The sequence below is a fragment of the Prunus dulcis genome, chromosome 7, assembly GCF_902201215.1.
Source record: "Prunus dulcis chromosome 7, ALMONDv2, whole genome shotgun sequence".
Lineage (NCBI taxonomy): Eukaryota > Viridiplantae > Streptophyta > Magnoliopsida > Rosales > Rosaceae > Prunus > Prunus dulcis.
In genome coordinates, this window is record NC_047656.1 from 7,363,904 (window position 1) to 7,381,450 (window position 17,547).

The 17,547-nt window shown below is 43.1% G+C and overlaps 2 protein-coding genes across 2 annotated transcripts; both read left to right on the forward strand.

The window, feature by feature from the left end:
• The first annotated feature begins 807 nt into the window (after window positions 1-807).
• LOC117635292 lies at window positions 808-3,632 on the forward strand. Its single transcript, XM_034369636.1, has 4 exons — window positions 808-1,373; window positions 1,538-1,667; window positions 1,782-2,632; window positions 2,948-3,632. The coding sequence occupies exons 1-4, from the start codon at window positions 808-810 to the stop codon at window positions 3,630-3,632; spliced, it is 2,232 nt and encodes a 743-aa protein (XP_034225527.1).
• Window positions 3,633-11,259: 7,627 nt separating this feature from the next.
• On the forward strand, window positions 11,260-17,525 carry LOC117633767 (UDP-N-acetylglucosamine--dolichyl-phosphate N-acetylglucosaminephosphotransferase). Its single transcript, XM_034367527.1, has 11 exons — window positions 11,260-11,684; window positions 12,456-12,543; window positions 13,824-13,915; window positions 14,030-14,148; window positions 14,228-14,343; window positions 14,425-14,552; window positions 14,647-14,733; window positions 15,897-15,957; window positions 16,080-16,120; window positions 16,213-16,333; window positions 17,029-17,525. Exons 1-11 carry the CDS (start codon window positions 11,326-11,328, stop codon window positions 17,086-17,088), a joined length of 1,272 nt encoding a protein of 423 aa, XP_034223418.1. The 5' UTR covers window positions 11,260-11,325; the 3' UTR covers window positions 17,089-17,525.
• The last annotated feature ends 22 nt before the right edge of the window (window positions 17,526-17,547 follow it).

Consider the following 17,547-nt stretch of genomic DNA (forward strand, 5'->3'; position numbering starts at 1 on the left):
AAGGGCAGTGCCTGCTATTCCCGTCTTCCCTTACCGAGGCAGCCCTGAACTGGTTCTACCGATTAGAGCCTGAAACGGTAGATTCTTTTGACGAGCTGAAGCAAATTTTCCTCAATCACTTCATGATCCAAAAAGACCGTCTTTACTCTGCCGATGATTTGTACACGATTCGACAACGAGAGGACGAACCGTTGAGAGAATACGTGGCGCGCTTCAGCCACGAATACTCAAGGTGTCCCAAAACAGACGATAGGGCAGCCTACGGCGCCTTCAAGAGTGGCCTTGGGTCCTCGCATTTTCGATACCTAGTACACAGCAGCAACTGGCGCACGTACGACGAACTGATGAAGCAGGCAGCAGTCCACTCCAAAGCCGAATACTTCAACTAGAAACCCGGGGTTCCGGCACACCGAGAAGATACAGAACCAAGTGCATATCCGGCAAAGGCACCATCCTACGAAAGGGACGACCCATATTTGGCAGGTCATAAGAGAAAAGACAACCGTGCCGATCGAAGAGAACTCCCGAAGAAGGGAAAGGGGAGGTATGGTCGCAACGACAACCGGTCCTACGAAGATATGCCCGGCATCGCCCCAGAGGTCATCAGCCATAAACTCAGCATTTCCCCCGCTTATAAGCCCGTAAGGCAGAAGCGCCGTTCGTACGATGCCGAACGATACGAAGCCATGCGTACAGAGGTTGACAAACTTCAAACCATCGGCTTCATCAGGGAGGCTACGTATCCGGTGTGGCTGGCAAATTCGGTAATGGTACGAAAGGCTACAGGTGTGGCTGGCAAATTCGGTAATGGTACGAAAGGACAGCTTTCCGTTGGCACGGATAGACCAGCTTGTGGACGCTACTGCCGGCCACGAACTGCTAAGCTTCATGGACGCCTATTCCGGATACAATCAGATATTCATGCACCCTTCCGACAGTGAACATACCGCCTTCATAACAGACAAAAGGTTGTACTGTTATAATGTCATGCCGTTCGGCCTGAAGAACGCAGGGGCAACATATCAAAGGCTCGTCAACAGAATTTTCGCAAGATACATCGGCAACATCATGGAGGTTTACGTTGACGACATGTTGGTAAAAAGCAGAACTACCGAAGAACATCTGCACAATTTATCGATCATGTTCGGCATACTGAAAGACTACCGGATGAGACTGAACCCGATGAAATGCGCCTTCGGTGTATCTTCCGAAAAATTCCTCGGATTCATGATTAGTCACAGGGGGATCGAAGCGAATCCCGAAAAAATAAAAGCAATCATTGACATTGAGAGGCCAAAGACGACGAAGGACATTCAAAGCCTTACCGGACGCGTAGCCGCCTTGACCCGCTTCATATCAAAGGCTACCGACAAGTGTGTGCCGTTCTTTAAAGCCTTGAAAGGGGGCAAACAGAATATCATATGGACTGCCGAATGTGATAAGGCATTTCAAGACTTAAAGAACTACATGAGCAAAGCCCCCTGTTATCAAAACCACTGCCTGGGGAAATTCTCTCCCTATACCTTTCGGTATCTAGCACTGCTGTGAGTTCGGTATTGATACGAATACCGGAGAAGGCTGAGTTATCGATCTTCTATGTCAGTAAGGCACTCCAGAACGCAGAACTTCGATATCCCCCATTAGAACAGCTTGCCCTAGCTCTCATGGTCTCAGCCCAAAGACTCCGGCCATACTTTCAAGCGCACAGAATCAAGGTCTTGACTAACCAACCGCTCCGGCAAGTGCTCTAAAAACCAGAAATTTCTGGCCGATTAATCAAGTGGGCGATCGAACTCGGAGAATTCAACATACAGTTCATTTCGAGGCCCGCCAAAAAGGGTCAGGCTATTGCCGATTTCATCTCCGAGCCGGTAACGGAGATCGGATTACCGAATGAGCTAGACGCCGAACGCTTTGACCACTCAACTCTCGTATGGATTCTGCACGTCGATGGTTTGGCAAACCAACAAGGATGCGGAGCAGGCTTGGTGCTGACAACACCGGACGGACTCAAGATCGAGTACGCCCTCCGATTCGACTTTTTAACCTCCAACAATGAAGCGGAATATGAAGCTCTCCTGGCCGGCCTTCGGTTAGCCAAGAGCATGAATGCAAAACAAATCAGAATTCACAGCGACTCCCAGCTCATTGTGAACCAGGTAACGGCAGACTTCGCGGCCAAAGACGCCTCCATGCACGCCTACCTTTCGACTACCCATCAGCTGCTCCAAAGCTTCCGAGCCTACGAGATCAAGCAGATCCCCAGAAGCGAAAACAGCCATGCCGATGCTTTGGCACGCCTGGCTTCGGCAATCAACGACAAAATCGGAAGAAAGGTGCCGGTAGAGATTCTTGCCCAACCAAGCACTGTAGCCTCCGAAACGTGTGCCGTTCGGTACGAGGATACATGGATGTCTCCTATCTACTCGTACCTGACCAACGGCACCCTTCCTGAAGACAAGGCCCAGGCCCGAAAGCTTAGATACCGATCGGTAAGGTACACCGTCATCAACGATGTCCTTTATAAACGTGGCTACACCACTCCATATCTCAAGTGCCTTACGGCAGAACAAGGAGATTACGTCCTTTGGGAGATCCATAATGGTGTGTGCGGCGATCATTTCGGTTTCCGGTCACTTGCCCACAAAGTCTTTCGGCAGTGATACTTTTGGCCGACTATGCATCAGGAAGCTAATTCACTGGTGAAAAGGTGTGATAAATGCCAGCGTTTCGGTAATATACCGCATATCCCTGCCGAACCCCTGACACCGATCGTGAGTCCCTGGCCTTTCGCACAATGGGGACTAGACCTGATCGGTCCGATGCCGCAAGGAAAATAAGCAGTGGTCGCCGTCGACTACTTTACCAAGTGGGTAGAAGCCGAACCTCTGGCAACCATAACGGCAGCAAAGATGGAAGATTTCATCTGGACTCACATTTGTTGCAGGTTCGGTATCCCATATGCAATCATTACCGATAACGGCAGGCAGTTCGATTCGGAACTCTTCAGGCAATTTTACACCCGCCTGAAAATCAACTTGTTTTTCGCATCACCAACCCATCCCCAATCGAACGGTCAGGTCGAAGCAGTAAACAAAATCATCAAGAAACTACTGAAACGACAGCTGGACAAGGCCAAAGGAGCTTGGCCGGAGAAGCTTCCCGAAGCACTATGGGCCATTCGGACATCTTACCGAACGTCCACTGGAGAAACCCCTTTTTCCCTGACTTTCGGTTCGGAGGCTGTGGTGCCTGTGGAAATTGGCAAACCTTCCTACCAAACGAAAAACTTCGCACCGAAGCCGAATGAAGAAGCAATTTCTCTAAGCCTCGACCTACTTGAAGAGCACCGGGCACATGCCAACCTTCGGAATGAAGCCTACAAACAACGTGTCTCTCGGTATTGCGACTCTAGGGTCAGACACCGCTCATTCCGAATCGAAGACTGGGTCATGCGCAAGGTGTCCCTAGCAACCAAGGATGCCACGGAAGGAACTCTCGGACCTTCCTGGGAAGGACCATATGAGATCATCAGTATCCTTCGATCAGGAACCTACCGACTGAGAGACTCCAATGGCAAGACCCTCAGTCATCCTTGGAACGTGGAACATCTCAAATGCTATTTCAAGTAACCTAGCCCACGGCAGGACCAAGTTGTAATCGCTTATAATGTATTCGTCCTTCGGCAGAAATAAATGGAAAGTCCTCGGCACTATTACTTCGGAAACCCTTTCTATTACTCTATTAGCCCATGGCTACCTATAGTATCAAGTTAGCATTCTACGGCTTCTTTATTAGCCTACGACAATAAATGATGTTCCAAATTTTTACACTACAGATTCCATCGGAACTTGTATCAATTTTGAATTGTCCCTTTAACGTTTTAGTCCGATACGGAACCCTTCGGCGATAGAACGATGGGCAATTAAAACATGTGTTCAGAATACATAAAAGCTAAAACCAAAATTTGAGTTAAAGATGCCCTCGGCATCAATGTGTTCAGAATACATAAAACCAAAATTTATAAGTACAAAATAAAAATAAAAATGCGCTCAGGCTTCGTCTTTTTCGGCGGCCTCGGTCGAACCAGGTCCCTCAGCGTTATCCTCCCCCTCGTATACCTCAATCATTTCCTCTGTCATCCCTTCCGGTAGGGGGGAGGGTCGGCGATGAAGTTCAGGTTCAGCTTTTGCCCAGGGTTGTACCGTTTGAATGGATACAACAAGTCCGCCATCTCCGAGCCCACTTCCTTATCTAGAAGGACAGTGAACTCTTTCGAAGAGCGGTACCCCCGGATCGCTGACCGAACGGCACCCTCGATCTCCGCTGCCTTGGCCCGTTCAGATTCCTCCAAGGCCACTTGCACCGCCTCTTTGGCTGCCTCGGCATCCCTCACCGCCGCCAACATTGCCTCCAAGAGACCCTTCATCTCCTCCACCTTAGCCTCCGAAGCGACAGCCTGCTGTTCGGCAGCCTCTTTCTCCTTGTGCAGGTGGGCGTGGTCCTGAAGTGCCTTGCCCGCCTCGGCAACCTTGGCCCTGCCGTCCTCGTAGGCCTTCTTTGCATGCTCGGCAGCAGCGATGGCTCGCTTGACGCAAAGACACATGTCCATGGACGCCTGCATGGAAGAAAGAAGGTCAGGAAGATGCCCCAACTACAAAGAAAGGAGAAGAAGGAAGAAAGCATGTCTTACCGAGGCTTGAAGACGAAAGGCGCGTCCGGCCTGTTCCCTAAGAAGCTTCTTCGGCAGCTCGTCGATCTCCTGTAGCTCCATTTGAGAGCCGAGGATCATGTGATTGACGAACTGCACCGTCTTCGAGGGGCAGGCGATGGTGACGGCTTCGGTAGGTCCGTCCTCGTCCTCCACCGCAACAACGGCCCTAGGGACCTCCGATTGACGGCAGTGCTTGGAAGCCGGCGAGGCTTCCAGATCCACCATCACTGGCCGCTTCCCGGCAGCCTTGGAAGCAGCGACTTCGGTATCCGGTTGCCTCGGCACAAAGGCTTCATCGGCGCCGCGCCCCGAAACAGGCTCGGCGTCCAGCTGTCGTAGGCGCTCCTCGAGGGTCTGGTCCTCGGGATCCGCCGCCGCCTGCTGAGCGGAAGACGCCTCGGGCTGCTTCTTCTTTTTCTTGCCCTCCAGGCCCATCATGAGGCGCCTCCTGGAGGACTCGTTCATCTTCTTCACCTCGACAACCTTCCTAGCATCCGCCATTGGTCAAAGCCATTCGGTTAGTCGACAAACAAAAATAATACACGAAAACAAGGGAAGAAAGGAGGAGACATGCACTTACTCTCGACAGGGTCGACGAGGCCGGCTTTTACAAGGTTGTCGGTAAAGAGGAACCGAGGATAAACTCGCTCGGCAGCAGGCACTCTCAGCTTCACCCTATCAAGCTGCCGAATCTCGCTCTGCTTGGGGCTCGGCTGCTTCAGTTTACCTGTCAAATGTAAGAAAGATTAGTAAATACACAAGGGAAGGACCCTAAACCTAACAATCGGTATACCAGAAGCCTACCGACGATTTGAAAGGTCGTGGGAATCGGGAACCGGGGAGGTGTTCCCGACGGCGACTCCCAATCGTCGGAGAAAAGCACCTGTCGATTCCTCCATGACTTTTGAGAAGTCGGCACTGAGCTGATGCCGCTCGGAAGCCTTCACGCAGTTCGCCTGAACCCAACCGCCGTGATCGGTGCTCTTGGACTTGGTAATGCTGTATAAATACGAGAACTGCTCGTAAGAGGGCTCCTCCTCCTCGGCAATCCCGAACGCAGCGATTACCCCCATCAAGGCCACCCAGAAGTTGAGGTTGTACTGGCCAGGAGCGTACCTGATCTGGGCAAGGATTTTCTGCACGGCAGGTTGTAATGGCAACCGAACCCCTTGCAGAAGAACATCGGTGAAGAAGGCGACTTCAGCATTCTCCGGGTCGCTGAGGGACTCGGCGGGCCCAGGTATCCTCATCCTCACCGAGTCAGGGATGAGGTATTCGGCCCTAATCCTCTGCAACTCTCATTCGGTAATCTTGTTGGGCTCCAGATAGTCGACCCCGAACAGTCTTCTTGGGCACGCCCACCGGTATCCTGGGCTTCTCCCGATAGATAATCGTCACCCTCGATCGGGAAGGGCCGGCAACGCTCTCACCACGACCGGAGGTGGAGGCTTCCGGCTGATGCTCAAAAAGACCGGCGTGGGTACCGTCTTTATAGACCACGGCCAGGGGTAGCAGTTGTCTCGTCATAAGCCCCTTGCCGATGCCATGGGCAGGAAAGGAGTTCACCTCCTCTCCGAGTATCTCAACGTCGGTGTCTTCTCCACCCTCGGCATCGAGGCTCGCAGCCCCGCTGGTCGTGTCCCAGTCCAATGACTCCCCATCGAACGCGTTGGGCTCACTGCCGAACGGCGACTCGCTATCAGACATCTACAAAAAAAAGAAGAAAGGGAAGCTAAGGCCCGTGCCACAAACTACCCTACCGATGCCTGCATCACTACCTATGGCCACTAGACTACCGAAAGGAAATCCTACCTAACGTTCGGCTAGCCTATGCCGAGAAAAGACGTACAATTAAGTGAAGAAAGAGTATATTGGGGGGTACCGAACGGTATCTTACCTTGGGTAGTGCAAAATGAGCTGGGTGCCGATTGGAAACGTCGAAAATCGCCTTGTATACCGAAAACTGCGCCGAGAATCGCCTGGATTACCGTTAACTCTCTTCGGAAATCGCCCGCACAAAGCTCTTGCGTCAACTCTCAAATGCAAAGTGAGCCTTGCGTCCGGAGCGATCTCTATTTATAGGGAGAGAGCTGCAACGGTACACCTCGGGAGACTACACGGCTCATGAATGCGCCGTCAGGCGTGGCTTCGCTAGCCACGTGTCGCCCGGCGAATGGCGATGCTGACCGCATGCCAGGCACGGAAGGCGAAGCGTCTCAGCACGCCAGGCACGGAAGACGAAGCGTCTCTCTGCCCTCTCGCCTCTCAGCATCGACGACCCCTCAGGTCCCAGGGTAATCTCTTCCGAACGATGGCCCCCGAAAGGATCGACACAAGCATCCTCTCCTCCCCCCCAAACGAGCTCACCGAACGGCAGGGCACCTTCGAACTGCCATAGAGAACTAAATTCCCTTCCGAAGGACCTTCGGAAGAGAACTTGGGGGACTACTGTTTATACCCGGAATAAACGACCTATGACCTACGAACACGTGGACATGGTCGTTATTGATTACGGATGACCTTCGGCATGGTGCCTACCGATCGGTTTCCTTTTTGTTCATTACTCTACTGGACACGTGTCATGCTCACAATCCGCTTCTACAGTCCCACATCGGAGATATGAGCATAGTGCACGCCTCCCAAGGCCTGTATAAGACCACCCCTATCCTCAAAAGGGAGGGAGAGAAACCAACGGTACGCTACCGCTTGATCTGTCAACTAATATTACTAATACCGTACTTACTAAGGCATCGGAGAGCCTTCGGCCGGTACCACACCGGTACCCCAAGGTCTTACCGAACGTGTCCTTTTGCAGGTACCTACCCTTCTGAAGTCAGACACCTGCCGAAGGCATAATATCACTAAGTTGGCGAAACACGTGTCGGAACCACTTTTTCGCATCAACATTAGTTAAAGCCCCCAAATAGGGTCTTCTTCAGTCATTGTCTAAGAAACCTCATGGAAGCAACTTGTTATAGAATGTTTTATGTTATCTGCACCAAGACCCTTAGGATAGAACTTAATCTCCTGAGTAGATTTTGGTCTGTAGACTTACATGGCTGAATTCTCATTTTTGAAAAGAAGTCTAGAATATATAATGCATTGGAAAACAACATGGTAACAGTCTATAGTTTTTCTTTTCTTTTCTTGCTTCTTGATGTTGCATGCCTGCTTTTGGGTTTCTTCCCTTTCTGTGATTCAATCAGTAGTTGAGTTGAGTTCAATGCTTGATTTAGAATGTTTGGTGGCTGGATATCGGACGACCGTTGGTGGATGTCCATGAATCATTAATATTCTCTTACATTTTCATCATTTAACATAAGGAGGAGGGACACACAACACTATTTGAGGGGGCCTAGATTATGATTAATCCTGCCCCAGCTTAATCTAATGATCAAAGGTGAGACTGGACTAAAGTAGTCCAATCCCATGCTTTATCGTGCCCAACAAACAAGAAAAGAATTGCTTTTGGTGCACTATTTATCCAAAGCTTTTTGCACTCCGGTGTGGTGGAATTGCATTGCATTTAATTCAATGAATGCATTGAATTTAAGATGTGTGCATACACGTATATTTTACACCAAATTAGTAGATTCTACTCATTAAATTCAAGGATTCCTTTTTCTTTGGGTGGATCAAATTAATTACATTATATTTGATTTTTCATATAATTGAATTAATTACAGTTTTTTTATGTTAAAAATAAAATTTCTGCAACAAAATAAATATAAAAAGTAAGAGTAATGAATGAAAATAAAATGTTAAATGATATTAATTGATATGGTTGTCCATCTCATCTGCCACATAAGATGATCTAAAAAAATCCAAATTTGCAAAATTATAAATCCCAAAAATACACTATAATATAACCATAACCTATTTGTGATATCCATGAGTTTACTGACTTTACATATGCAACTAAAACATCAAGAAGTAGCAAGAGCAAAGTCAATAGTTGAACTAATTCAATTAAGCGTGACAAAATGATGCAACTCATTAGTCATGTGTCCCTAATGAGTTGCCTTACAAATTCCATTGGAGCACTTTTGAGTATCAAAGGATTTTCTGCAATTTATTCCCTCCATTCTTCTTCATCGATTCTACCATTTCTATCTGCTTCCGTGAACGATAATTGTCCATGACATGCACAAGAATGTATGATTGCCGAGACCAGAAATGGGGGGAAGAGCAATTATCAAGGAACAATGGAGCCAAATCCATACCTTGTCCACAATAATTTCAACGATATCATCTAAATAATTAGATAGGATTCATTCAAAAGAGCCAGCATCATCTCCTTACAAGTATTTTTAACATAGATGGGTTTCATGTGAGATAATCAATGTGCTTCATATCTCAGCTAAAAACAAAAATCATGAAGGATATCCATTCAGAAAATTGAACACTTCATACGATATTTATGCAGAAAATAGTGATAATCCATAGGCTAATGAATGATAAATGGATAACTCTGTTCAATCATAAAACCAGTAAGCTGTTATATTTTTAAGTACCTTGATTTTGAGATATATTTGTGCATAGAAACCAGTGCGCCCCAAATCATACAGTTCAAAAGCATCTGCCATTCAAATGTATCCATTTTAGCAATTGATACATGTAGTTGTGAACTAGCACCAAAACCAGCTTCCATTGACAGCTTGGAAGCATGTGACTGAATTGATTGCAAGCGTTGGGGTATACCACTAGCAACATATACAGGTATTTGTGAACCAGCACTAAAAGCAGTTTGATGGCAAAGATTATCAAAAGGAGCAGCGGTATTTTAGATCACCTGGAGAAGCATTTTTACCAGGCTCCAGGCCCTCATTGGCTGCCCAAGTAGTGTTTATACCACATCAGGCCGCTTCTCAGCCACTATTGGATTGAAAATGATTACTTCATCTTCCTCATCCCCTTCCATGGTTAACTCGGGCTTCAGATATGCAACTCCCAACTTCATGTGTTCTCTGCTTTATCATTTTCAGCATATTTACGAGTTTTAGAGTCCTCCCCATACAATCCTTTGTAGCGTGCAAGATATCTATTTTCAGAATCGTCAGAGAAATGCCCCAGAGGATTCAGTAACCAACATTTGCTAACATGATCTCCTTATGCCCACATGCCCAACTAGTAATATCTACATATAGAACCTGACTGAATCAAAAGGTACAAAGTAACACACACACACACACACAGAGACACATGAGAAAATAATCTGAAACCAAAGCCAGCCAGGAAATCATATTACAATGACTACAATCAATAGCGAACTTAAGTCATTAACTTAACTAAATATTACATCCAGAAAAACTATATTCAGGCTTAAATGCCAGTTTTTCAATTAAAAATGTATTAATATTTAAAAGTTACCTCACTAGACACTGTAATTCATGTCCTCAATACATCAAACTAATGTAATTTCACACAAGAAAAAAGACAAAAAAAAGAAAAGCAAACTGAAAATGTAAAATAAAAAGTACAAGTAACATAGGCAAAGTTCTTTGAAAGGGAAACCTAAGTTTGGAATTGGACCTCATTTTTTGATCTCGGCCCAGACCAAGTTTTCGTGCCGTGCCGAGCACGGTCCATAAATATTCATGCTCGTGCCGTGCCGTGCCGTGCTGAGTTGGCCCGTTCCGTTTGACATATCTATTTGCATGTCTTTGGTTTGAAAGTTGAGAGGTTTTTATCTTTTTTAAAAATTTTTGACTTTTCCAAAAATTAAAGTTTTTTTTGACTACACAAGGCGCCTAAAATCTCAAAGCCCTCTGTAGTAGGGGTGGACACGGTTCGGTTTGGACCGGTTTTTGCCTCAAATTAGAACCGATCCGGTACTATTCATGCAGTTTGGTTCGGTTCGGTTTTAATTAAAAAAATTCAAAAACTGTCCGGTTCGGTTTGAACCGATTTCGGTCCGGTTCCGGTTCCGGTTCGGTTTTGAACCGAATTATAAAAATTATTTTTTAAAATTGTTTTGTAATACAATTCTCAACTGAAATATTATTTTTTTACTTGAAACTTAACAAATTATTCAATTTCATATAAAAAATAAATATTAAAGTGAGAAAAGAGAGATATTTTGACATTGAACTTGGATAAATATTAAGTTTTTTTTAGTGACATTAAAAATATAGCATTAAATATAAATATATATTGAAATTATATATATTTTTAGTTTCACCGATTCGGTTCGGCCCGGTTCGGTTTTTGAAGACATGGAACCGGATCCGAAACCGGTCCAAACCGGTCCGGTTCGATTTTTGACCGGTTTTTGACTTTTTGGTCAACTCGATTTTTTTCCAGTTTGGTTCGGTGTAGTTCGGCTCGGATTTCCGGTTTGCCGGTTTGAGTGCCCACCCCTACTCTGTAGCATTATTGTATGACTGAGAAAATAGTTCTAGCCCAATTTTTCTGATGAGGTGGCAGAATTCTATTGGAGAAATGACGACAACGAGAAACGTAACTGGACAGTCTTGAGTCACGACTCGCCGGGTCAAAACGCAGAGTTTCAATAAAAGAAATAAAATAAGAAATTAAAGAGAAGAAGAGAAGACTACATTGCTCAGATCAGAGACACCAATATTGAGAGAGAGAGAGAGAGAGAGAGAGCCATGGCAGCTCGAAAGCGAGCTTCAAAAGACTCGTCCGCACAAACCAAACCAAACGATACCACCACACGACCCAAACCCCAAGAACCTCCATTAACAGACCCGCCAATTGCACCGCCAAAGTCAGGTGTAATTCTCAAGCTCACGCTCTTCTTCTCAGTCCCATACTTTTATCTCATCTTCTATCACTACAAGATCGAACATGAGCTTCGAAAATCGATTCTCATCAATGCGGCTCTCAGCCTTGCCGGGTTCTTTGTCACCGTTAAGATGATCCCCGTGGCTTCCAGATACGTTCTCAAGCGCAACCTCTTTGGTTATGACATTAACAAAAAGGGTACCCCGCAGGGCACTGTCAAAGTGTGAGTCTTTGTTCAAGATATATTAGTTATCTGTATAAAGTTTTTTTTTTTCCCATTGAAATTATGAGTTTGGTATGTGCTAGGATTGGTTTTTGATTGAATTGATGAACTGTGTATGTGTTACATTAAGGATTTGACTATGGTTATGAATCAGGCATGTTCAAGATTTGGTATTTTTTAAATCAAATTTATCAGCTTGGCATGTGTTATACTTTTTTTGGCTAACCAAATTTCTGTACTGGGCATTGTCTTTAGTTCTTATATACTATCCTGGCTGAATATTAAATGACTTACTCTGCTTCATGCATTGGAATTGTCCGTTTAATTATATAGCTGTGAGCTATGTCAAATTTAAGTTTATCCGTTTCCAATCTCTAAGGGCAGAACCTATGCTGCATGCTAAATTTGCAGCTCAATTGTTTCATCTCTGTTCCCGAGTCTTTGGAGCTCATTGTTTAGACTGTTGTTTATGGAAAGTTTGATGATTTGCAGCATCAATGATTATGGACAATTAAGGCACTGTGATTATCATCCATAGTTTTTTCTTTGGCTTTTCGTTTTGTATTCCCTAGAAATTGATTTTAGTGAGAAATCTTGCTTTCTATTTCAGAATGTTTGTTCTAGAAAATGCAAAATCCGAATACTATGAAGTGTACAATGGAGAAGATCCTCTTTTTTCTTTTCCAAAATATAAATAGTCTATTATATTAATCTGATGTTTCATACCCCCAACTTATCTTTTATAGTTAATGTTCCATTTGTGTTTTACAGGCCTGAGTCATTGGGTATTGTTGTTGGAATTGTTTTCTTGGTCTTGGGAATCTTATTCCAGTATTTCAACTTCACTGCAGATTCAAATGTAAGTTTGCTCTCTTTCATTGAATACAGGAACATAACTTTACTTCAATTTACAATTTCTGCAATTTATTGTTGCTCAGAGGTGAAACTATTAGCTTTTGGTGAAACATGAGAATTCCTGTTTGTTTGTTATCTGTTTGCCTACTTTTTAAATGTAGTTATTTACATAGTTAAAGGCATTAGGGAAGAAACTGTTCCCACCACTTGAGGGGTAGGGAGATCAAAATGCATAATAAGATCACAGCCAATCTCAATGAGCCATGGTGGTGCGGTGAGTATGCTTGCTGTAGTAGGGGTCCTTAGCTTAATGTGGTTTGTGATGATGGTAGGCTGGAGGGAATGGCACTGGTGGTGATTAAAGTCAACAACTAGAGCCTAAAAGTGCAAGACCCTCTGGTATTTAATATATCAATTGATAATGTTATGTTTCTTGACTATCTAAATCTTTTATTTGAAAGAAGAGTCTAAAAGAGGAAAGGAAATGTAGATTAAAGGTTTTCTGTAGCGATTTTTCTTATGTGAAAGAATATCTAAAAGAAGAACAATCGTGATAATTTATAAGAGACAAAAAGGATGAAGGGGCTGTTTTTCCTCTTTGTAATATGTATGGAAACTATTGTATAGTGTGGGAAAATTTAAATAGCGCATTAAGGAAAAAAGTAAAATTTAAAAGGAAAGTTAGCTTTTATTAAACAGTAAATACATGGGGACTTTTAATTTTTTTGGGCTCCTAAGCCATGGTGTTATGATCTTAGGGAAGAGCTGGCCCCACTGGTGATGATGTGGTCTGGAGAATACTGAATGGATTACAGTAGAGGATATGGTGGTGAGAACCGGTGTTCATTATTATTATTTTTTTGCAACTAATGTTGCTGAGGGCAGTGAATGCTACAACTTTTAATTTAGAGTTTTGTAGGATAAGCATAAAATAACCGTGCTTTGTATTCTTACTATGTAATGAGGACTGCTGGAATGAAAATAATGAACTAGAAGTGGCAAAATAAGAAAGGATAAACTAGAAGTACTGACATTGTGGAATTAGAGTTAGAATGAGTTGACAACTGATATGAGAGCTAAGATGGTTTTGAGGTGTGGATGAAGATTGATGATGGCACTAGTAGGAGTGGATGCAAGTTGAGCTGGAGAAACAACTCTTTGATTTTCTGACATGAACTTCAATCCTTTTTGCATAAGGCTTCTTCTACTGAATTTCATGTTTGTAAATTGTGGCCATATGTTTGGATGGTGGAAGACTAAAGTGTTAACATTTCAATCATGCAGTGGCTAGTCGAGTACAATGCAGCGTTAGCATCCATATGCTTTATGGTATTGCTTGGATTTGTAGATGATGTTCTTGATATACCTTGGAGGGTGTGAGTATCCAGTTATTTCTAGATATTTATACCAATTGCAAAATATTTTAGCTTCAAAATGGCTCTCCAAATTAACTGAGTTCCTATGCGTTTTCTTCTAATTTTGGGGAGCAGGAAACTACTACTGCCATCCTTTGCAGCTCTACCTCTGCTGATGGCCTATGCCGGACATACAACTATCATCATACCAAAGCCTCTTATTCCATATGTTGGGCTAGAGGTTTTGGATCTAGGTATGCTCATAAAAATAGTTGCATAGCTCTAAGAAAGTGAGAAATGAATTTGTATCTTATGTTCTTTTTATACATGTAGGGTGGATGTACAAGCTATACATGGGACTTTTGGCGGTTTTCTGTACAAACTCCATCAACATTCATGCTGGCTTGAATGGCCTTGAAGTTGGGCAGACAGTCGTCATTGCATCTGCTGTAAGTATAAAGACTTGTGAAACACTGGCCCTCCAGCTCTATTATAAAAATGACACATGCTACTGATCTACTGATCTGCAGATTTTAATACACAATATCATGCAAATTGGAGCATCTGCAGATTCTGAGTATAAGATGGCACATGCATTCTCTCTATATCTTGTCCAACCCTTATTAGCCACCTCATTGGCATTGTTCTCTTACAACTGGTGAGTTGCTTTCTGTATTATTTTACTGAGTTGCTTAGGTTTATGGTTCTCGTCTTTCATAAAATATTTACCATTTCCTTTCTCCTTATTTTAGGTATCCTTCTTCAGCTTTTGTTGGAGATACATACACATACTTTGCTGGGATGACGATGGCTGTAGCTGGGATTTTAGGCCATTTTAGGTGTGTTCTCCCTTATCTTTCAATTTCATTTTAATACTAATAATATGTGGGACCTTAATTTGCATATTTTAGTTATTGCTTGCAATTCTGTGCTAAGTTTTTGTTACATACATAATTTTCTAACTGGAATTCCCAATCTTGTTTTTGGTACCCTAGAAAATCCATGCCTTTCTTTATTCAGGAACCTAGTATTGCTTTCTATTCTTCAAGTCTATGCCATAGATGGAAACTTATAAGATTGTTAGTCGCTCTTGTTTCAATTTTTTTTTTTTTGGAATAGAAACATTGTATTAATAATCAAGAGGCTAAGATTGAAAAAAATCTGTATAAAAAACACAAAAAACACAAAACTTCAGTAAAATCATCTTAAGACTGCCATCATGTCTCTCATGATGGTAGAGTAGTGATAGTCCTTGAACTGCCCCGAAACCGAAGCCCAAAGGGATGCCCAAAATTTAATTCTGTCCCATAATTCCTCAACCCTTACTCCTATATGACCCTTCTTTGCCTTCCAGATTGAGATGAAAGGGGGGAAGACATCCCTGGTGGTAGAGAGAAGAAAAGACCTGAAAGACTTGCAGGAAAAAGAACCCTGCTCCTCAATCCCCCAAGATCTCCGATCCGATCTAGAACCGAATAATCTCACCTTCCCCAACTCTTGTTTCAATTGATTCTTTCTCTTTCTTTTTCCATTTCTTTTTCTTTTTCTTTTTTCGTTTTGCCAATACCTGGTTGTTTATGCTGTTGCTTAAGATATAATGTCACCCTCAATCACCCTTAAAAGCTGACATTCCCTGATGTTTCCTCTTACAAGAGAAATATGTTAAAGTGAACCTTGAGATGTACAACTGAACTGCAATTAGTGAGAAAAAATGTGGATCTCATCATGCTGACCTTTTAGTTAAACAAAAAATGAATGAAATGCTAGCATTGATTGAGGGGTCAAAGGTATAATTCTTCTGAGCTAACCCCACAAACAATCTGATTGCAATAAATTTCTTGCAATGAAATCTGAAGATCAACAATATATATACACCTTTGGGAATGACGCTGCTTCTTTCCTGACATATAACTTTCCATTATTGTCTACTATGCTTTTGTTAACATTCATATACATTACCTGATGGTTGACTCTTGTTTATCCTTTTGAATTTTGGTTTCAGTGAAACACTTCTGATTTTCTTTGTCCCTCAAGTATTGAACTTTCTCTTGTCACTGCCCCAGGTTTGATATAATCCTCTCTCTCTCTCTCTCTCTCTCTCTCTCTCTCTCTCTCTCTCTCTCATATATGACAGCTAAAATGCATGACATGTACGTCACCTCATCTTTTGTTACCTTCTTTTCAGCTTGCTGGCATTGTTCCATGTCCACGGCATCGTCTTCCTAAGTAATTTTGTGTGAATTCTAACTTATGATTAGGAACTGCTGGAGGCATCATAGAGAATGATCACTATAAATATCTTTCCTTTTACTTTTCAGGTTTGATCCTGGCACTGGACTGCTGACTGGGACAAATGATGGGACACTTGTAAACTTTTTTCTAAGACGATTTGGCAGGATGACGGAGAAGTCACTTTGCATCTATCTTCTAGTTTTCCAGGTTATTTATTCATGTTTTTTTCCCTATAACCTGCATGTTTATTGCATGTAATCTTGAGTCCACCTCCATCACCACAAGATATTTGTGTGGTATGCAAAAGCCTATGACCTGCATTCTTAGGCTAAATGGGGAAAGATCCAGCTGAACTTGTAAATACTTCCTGCACATATGAGTGTTATTGTTTCTCACCATTTGGACAATAAGTTGATACTGTTGGCATGATTATGCCATGTCAGTCATGCTCCAAACCTAGTAAGTATAAAACCAACCCAAGTAGATTGGTTACTAAAAAGTAAGAAGCCAGCAGCTTAAGGATCCATATATTTCACCCCAATTTTCTGAGATTAAGTCTTAGTTGATTGTTTTCTTTGGTACATTGGGTGGGATTGAATCCCATGAGATATTCCAATCCTAACCTCCTCAACTGAGCTATCCCCTGGGGTTTAAATCTTAGTTGATTGTTTTAGGCAAAATATATCCATCTATTAAGAATGGGTTTTAGTGTTTATGTCTCCAGGTGGAAACCTAGTGAACAGTTGGCATATTGTCAGAAAATATACGGCATTCTTTGGTGTTTTAGTTAAGATGCATGCTAAGGTGCATGCCGGACAATTTATTGATATTCTGTGATCATATTTGTGTTTTAGTTGTGTAATTTGTAAATGTTGCAATTGTTGAATGCCTACATGCAACAGGCCATTGCTTGCTGCTTCTGTTTCGTGCTGAGATTTTTCCTTGCTGGCTGGTACAAGTGATGCGGAAGGGGCGCAATACTTTTGGCTAATTTATTAACATTCATGGACTATCCACGCACATTTCCTTTCTGGTGGATGAAGCATGTTGTACTGTATTATTTCCCGTAAACGGGTCAAAGCCAGGGATGCTAGAGTACATCTTTTAGTTAAAATACAAATGCGTGATTTGAAGTTTTGACATCCTTAAGATGGTTCCAATTTATATTTGTTTATATTATTTTAAAGAAAGGATCTGATATGTGATAAATTTAGAGTTACGATTTGTATTTTGGCCCTTGAAGATGAGAAAAATTGGCCAGGTTTGAACTTGTCTTGGAATGCCAACCCATGGCTTAGGGTAATCAATCAGTAGGCAAGACTTCCAAATTATTAATGAATAATATTGTAAATTTTTTTTTTTTTTTGATGCGGGAATAATATTGTAATGTTTACCTACATTTACTGATTTACTGATATACA

Bases quoted from the DNA above. Each gene is read 5' to 3' on its own strand.
- LOC117633767 (XM_034367527.1), top strand. From the start codon at position 11,326: ATGGCAGCTCGAAAGCGAGCTTCAAAAGACTCGTCCGCACAAACCAAA. The intron at 11,685-12,455 runs GTGAGTCTTTGT...TGTGTTTTACAG, and splicing joins CCGCAGGGCACTGTCAAAGT to GCCTGAGTCATTGGGTATTG. The intron at 13,916-14,029 runs GTGAGTATCCAG...TTTGGGGAGCAG, and splicing joins CTTGATATACCTTGGAGGGT to GAAACTACTACTGCCATCCT.
- LOC117635292 (XM_034369636.1), top strand. From the start codon at position 808: ATGGTACGAAAGGACAGCTTTCCGTTGGCACGGATAGACCAGCTTGTG. The intron at 1,374-1,537 runs GTGTGTGCCGTT...TTCGGTATCTAG, and splicing joins ATATCAAAGGCTACCGACAA to CACTGCTGTGAGTTCGGTAT. The intron at 1,668-1,781 runs GTCTCAGCCCAA...CGATTAATCAAG, and splicing joins AGCTTGCCCTAGCTCTCATG to TGGGCGATCGAACTCGGAGA.